The 6,148-nt window shown below is 34.2% G+C and overlaps 1 protein-coding gene across 1 annotated transcript; it reads right to left on the bottom strand.

Moving 5' to 3' along the window:
• Positions 1-655: 655 nt before the first annotated feature.
• Positions 656-1,639, bottom strand: LOC145000302 (glucan endo-1,3-beta-D-glucosidase-like). The gene is made up of 4 exons (XM_078959504.1): positions 1,468-1,639; positions 1,259-1,302; positions 947-1,181; positions 656-867 (listed from the first exon to the last, which is right to left on the bottom strand). The coding sequence occupies exons 1-4, from the start codon at positions 1,523-1,525 to the stop codon at positions 836-838; spliced, it is 369 nt and encodes a 122-aa protein (XP_078815630.1). The 5' UTR covers positions 1,526-1,639; the 3' UTR covers positions 656-835.
• Between the last annotated feature and the right edge of the window lie 4,509 nt (positions 1,640-6,148).

Genomic DNA, 6,148 nt, shown 5'->3' with positions numbered 1-6,148 from the left:
AACAAGACATATTTATAGTAAATTAACAACAAAACAAAATTCTTATTAAAAGACGATACTAACGTATGGAGGATCAAGATATTATATAAAAAAGAAACATGTATATTTATAGTAAATTAACAAAAAAACAAAATTCTTATTAAAATGGCAACAACCTTTTAATGAAACTACTTCAAATGGTCAAAATCGTTAGAACAAAATAACCTTTACTCTTAGTTATTTTATCTAATAATATAGAACCCTAGAAAACAATTAAATAACAAATTATCTTGTTATTACATCTTCAAATAATAAAAACACATTCAAAGATGATCTCTTGCATCTTACTTTAATCCAACTTTGTTTTATTGACTAATTAATATCCTAATCATTGTAAAAAAAATCACACATCTATAAAATAAATTATATGTTACATGGAGAATGTGACATAGGGCCCATCCTTATATTCCTTGTTGGTATGCACCATTTCATTTTTAGTAAAAGTTGTTTGTATCTGAACTTCCATGTGAGTGTTTAACACTAGGAGATCAACTTTAGGAATGAGATGGATGTCATGCATTAACCATCTCTTTTCACTAGCCATTGCCATAAATTTCCCTTAAATTGCTCATTCATGATTCAAATTATTCAGCACTCATCACACAAATAACAAGGCAATTAGGCAAATCACTATTATGAAATCGATGATGAATTACAATAACCATGAGTAACAAGAAACACATGAAACTCTTGTAACACCAATCATCAACTAATGAAAACACAACAATGGATGAGCCTCAAGACATCGCTCTTATTAGTCATTACCAAACCACATATTAATTAAACTACTAAACACCTACTGCGAGTCAAACTTGCAATTCCCATAGCCTGCAAAACAACCATCATCGTTATCAACCAAATCATCAAATCATCAAACTTGAGTCGATAGTTTAGAGTTTTGGCTTACTTGGGTCGACAATGGTAATGAGAGCAGATTTGTTGAAGTCGCAATTCCAGTAGTTTCTTCCTTGTTTTTGGTAGTAGGAGTTCATGATAACCGAAGCTTGGTTGATGAGAACTTGAGGTTCATAACAAGCACCTTGTGGATGTATCACATCGCAGTTCACAAAACTGCAAGCGTAATACATGTTATTATAAAGTTCTACATCAGAAGCCGATGGCTTTGCCACACACCAAGTTTGCTGAAAAAAAAACCGATAATCACAAAAGGGTTAGTGAATTCGTATGCATGAGTGATGAGCGACTAGTTTTTTTGTACCTGTGTAGGTGCTTGTGCATTTGCGGGTTCCAATATTACGCTACCTGTAGAATTCGAATAAGAATGTGATTTTGTAGAAGTGTGGATGAAAATGAAGAGACTGGTTTATTGAATTATAAAAAACCCCGGAAGATTTAAAGATTGAGTGAATGAAAACAGATCAAATGGTATTAAATCATTGAGAAAAAGGAAGGATAGTGAATGGGTACCTGAGAAGATGAAGAAGAAGAGGAGGGTAAGGAAGAGCGGAGGAGTTATGGTTGCCATGGCGGTTTGTGATGGAAAGAAGTGCAGTCGGAGATATAGTGAGCGGTTACGAGAATGAAAATGAGCGTGTGTTTAAATTTATATTGGGAGGCTAATCAATGATATCTTTTTAAAGAGAGTTAAATGCAACAAGTAATTATATATATGTATAAGTTTGTTTGTGATAATATTTGTTTTTATTTTTTACTATAGTATTATAGGAATGTTTTATAGATACAAGGCAATCAATGATATAGTATACATAACTTTTAACTGGAAATAGCTAAATGACAGGTTGGTCCTACTAGTTTTTAATTTAGGAAATGTGTTTTTGATTTTTTTTTTGAAACCAATGGGATTATATTAGCCACAGCTTTAAAAGAACCAAAACACGCCAAAAAAAAAAAAAAAAACAAAAAAATTACAAGATGTTAAAAGGCATTACAATACTAACTAAACACACTAGTGATAATGTTATCCGCAAAGTTCATCGAAGATATTTATGTCTTATTGAAAATTTTGATGTTGCTAGCTTTCCAACCACACCACAGGAAACAATAAATAAGAGCAAGAAGGATTTCTTGGTTTTTTTTCGGGCATCGACCCCGTTGAGCAGCAAAATGAATAAGCTTACAAACACAATTGAAAAGTTGGAAATGGATATCACACCAGTTTAAAATCCATCTCAGAATATGTAGTGACAAAGAACATGGTTTAGCATGCGGAATTAAAGCTAGCACAATTGAACATGGTGATTTGGGTGTTTAAGCGATATATTCAATGTATATGGTGTTACAAAAAGGATCTAGATCTAGACTACATAATTAACACACACTTACACACTCACTTCTACATCTCTCAAAGCACACCTCTACAAGTGGACAAACCCACTATTTATAGAGGTGTTTACATATCTCTCTTTCACTCTAACTAACAAATGGGTCTAAATGCTAAAGTACCACATGCAAGTGGGTTTTACAAAAGTCAAACATTTACAAAGTCATGAATGAATAACTTTGCACCCTAACATTCTCCCCCTCAATGTTAGGAATGAATAACCCACTTCAAATCTTCCAAAATCAAGCACTACGCGGTTTGAGCCTCAAAGGTGACACATGTCGACATGAACTTCAATCTTCAATTCTTTCATGACTCTTCAATTTGGGCTCTAGGATGTGAGACCATACAATCCGAGCAGCAACGAATGATCAAGAGTATTTCAAACTCCAAATAATCACCCAAAGTTGCGCATAAAAACACACCCCAAAAATCTTCAATAATTCCAAACCCATTTCGAATACATCACTTCCGAACATCCAATTTCATCATCTCGTAGCTTCAAAACTCCAAGATCACTTCGGTCTTCAAATCCGCGTAATATGAAAAATTCAAGTTCGAATTTCCATATAAAACTTCTCCCCCTTTTTATAATCGAAATTTGATTATAAAACTCCAAGGAAAAAGAACGTGCTTTATTTGGAATTTTTCATGTCAAAACTCCCTCTTAACATGTGGCATAAACTTTGTGCTTCACTCCGGAAAATCCAAAAAATAATGAATTTTTATCATTGTTCACGGATCGCCTTTGACATAATTTCTCAAAAATGGGTAGAAATTGTCAATTTCAAAATTCTTCAGTGACCCGTTGCGCCCAAAATAGCCAAATATGCGAAACACACTCCCATTTGTGAAACTGAGTAAAATGTGTAAATTCGCACAAACTGTAGGGACCAGATTCGAAAATATTCCCATTTCTCAAAATATTTACCCCAAATGCGAAACTGGGTAAAATTTTCCATCTTGCGAAGACTGCAGGGATGCGAAATGAAAATTCTGCATTTTGTCATTTTGTAATCCCATTTTGCGAAGTTGGACCAATTACGTCATATCGTGAAAAGATCAGGGACCAAATGCGAAACTGTTAGCCTTCTTCCCCAATTCGCATTCTACTGTAAAATTTTTGCATTTTCATTCACACCTTTTTCTTCGCATGTTCCAGTCATTTTCTTCAGATGAGAACCCAGATGCGAAACTTAGTTTTAATTCACACAAATGCGAGTATCACCATTACATATAAAATGCGAATGAATCATCTGGTTTGACTTCCAAATTGCAAACCAAAATCAATATGCGAAACCAAATGAAACCAAAATCGAGATTTTCGTTCTTTTTCAAATATTGATTTCCCAGTCCTTCTTGACTTCGCATTCGCATTTTGCTTCACGAATCGTCAATCAATCATCAACCATCCATTATCACTTCTTGATACTCATCAAAATCAAAACTTAAAGCCATTGTGTCAAAAAATTTTAAGCCGTCTCGTTCCCAATAACAATTTCGTTTGTCAAGTATCAAAAAACTTTGTAGTCAGGTAACGAGCATCCACTTCAAGATATTCGACTCCAAGGTGTAATCAACAACATCAAAATCTTTCAATCGTTCTTAATCGCTTTTGCAAATAAGAACGAACACGGTGTTCATCATCAAAAACATACTTCCATTTCGAAATTAACCTCAAATCGAATTTGATTTCAACATCCAAATCTTCAAAACAGCTTGTATCTATTGATTTCTTCTAACAATTTCATGAATCAACACTTAGAAATCATCTTTGACTTTTTCTGATATTGACTTTTGAAATCGTCGATACTAACTATCAAAATTGATTTCAATTCCAATCCAGCATCAAATAGTTCGACATCTAAACCAACATAATGATTCGACTTCAAATAAATTGTTTCAAAAAGATTTATCATTCAAAATTGCCTTTGACTCTCAAACTCAATATCAGATATGAGCAATCAACACACGAATTCGATTTTCACAAATCAGAGAAAAGAACAACTGATTTTGAAATCGATACCAACTGATTTTGGAGTATACGATATTTTGTTGAATTGATTAACTGCGATTTGATCTTATATCAATTAATCGATGATTTCAATCAAATCAATTTGGATGAAAATCAATAAAAAGAACGATGAATATAAAGTGAATTTATATGAACGATCATGAACAGTGATCGTTAAAAGACTTTCGGCCCAATTGAATGAACAGTGACAGACTATGATCATTTGGACTTTTAAGAATATTATATGAACAAATGTTGGATTGATGTATAGTAACGAGATTTTGTTATTAGGCTTGATCTTTAAAAAAAATTATTGGATCAACGATGAGATTTGAAACGAATTAGATCTAATGAATCAAAACGATCAAAAATCAAGAACGCAAAGAACGAATCCAAATATTGCGAGAGATCATAGAGAGAGACTCACCAAAATTGATTAAATTGCGACAAAAAATGCCAAACCGAGAATCGTTCTTCAAAAGTCACGTTGATCGTGAAAACCAAGCTCTGATACCAATTGTAGTGACAATGAACATGGTTTAGCATGCGGAATTAAAGCTTGCACAATTGAACATGGTGAGTTGGGTGTTTAAGAGATATATTGAATGTATATGGTGTTACGAAAAGGATCTAGATCTAGAATACATAATTAACACACACTTACACACTCACTTCTACATCTCTCAAAGCACACCTCTACAAGTGGACAAACCCACTATTTATAGAGGTGTTTACATGTCTCTCTCTCACTCTAACTAACAAATGGGTCTAAAGGTTAAAGCACCACATGCAAGTGGGTTTTACAAAAGTCAAACATTTACAAAGTCATGAGTGAATAACTTTGCACCCTAACAGAGTATCCTTCATAAAAGGGCAAACCACCAAAATGTAGTTTGTCTCGTCCATCCACATGTGGCACATATGTCAGGAAGTGTTCGAAACATGAATTCTTCTCGTCGCAAGGCTTTCACTGAGGGCTGTCTAAACAAGCTCAACAAACAAAACAAATAACTTTCAAGGGCACCACATGAAGCTAGAGGATAAGGTTGCCCACCAGATGAGTCACCTTTGAATCAATAAAAACTCTAAGGTCGTGCATGTAAGAGTTTGTGTCACTCGAAAGATGGACCGAAGAGATGATATCATTAAGATTATTTAGCTCCCTAGTTTCCAAAGGGTTCGTGTTAACCTTTTTCCAACCCCAAGTAGGATTGCTTTGCGAAAGCCTCTTAGAGATGAAACATTTTTTTCCTTTTGTCCAACTAAAAAAGGAGAGAAATTTCAAAGCCATAGACCTATTCCCGTACCAGTCATCATACCACATCTAATACGGAAACCTAAGAAAGAAGGCAATGAGATACCTAAATCCTCTAATACAAGGAAAATCTTCACAATATCATACCAAATTCCATAAAGCGCCTTTAGGTTATGAGTGCTAGAAACAAAATGACTCCAAAGAGCAGTAGTTTGTGTCTTGTATTTCCACAACCACTTAATGAGAAGGGCTCGATTCAAAGCAAACAGAGAGTCGACACCAAGGCCTCCAGATTCTGTAGCACATAGGATGATATCCCAAGCAACCCAACATAATTTTCCTTTTTCTTTACTGCCACCCTAGAGAAATCTTCTTCTAAAATTTTCAAGGTAATCAAAAACATATTTACGAGCCTTGAATATAGAGAGATAGTAAGTTGGAAGACTACCAAACATAACTTTTTATAATGTTAACCGGCCACGAAACGAAAGCATGTTAGCCTTCCACACAGATAATCTATTTTGAACGCGTTTAATAA

Source organism: Lactuca saligna, chromosome 1, assembly GCF_052625555.1.
Source record: "Lactuca saligna cultivar CGN05327 chromosome 1, ASM5262555v1, whole genome shotgun sequence".
Classification (NCBI taxonomy): domain Eukaryota; kingdom Viridiplantae; phylum Streptophyta; class Magnoliopsida; order Asterales; family Asteraceae; genus Lactuca; species Lactuca saligna.
This window is presented reverse-complemented; position numbering and strand designations above follow the sequence as displayed.

Coding starts and splice junctions, on each gene's coding strand:
- LOC145000302 (XM_078959504.1), bottom strand. CDS start 1,525: ATGGCAACCATAACTCCTCCGCTCTTCCTTACCCTCCTCTTCTTCTTC. Junction 1,303..1,467: donor CTTCTTCTTCATCTTCTCAG/GTACCCATTCAC, acceptor CGAATTCTACAG/GTAGCGTAATATTGGAACCC. Junction 868..946: donor CATTACCATTGTCGACCCAA/GTAAGCCAAAAC, acceptor GTTGTTTTGCAG/GCTATGGGAATTGCAAGTTT.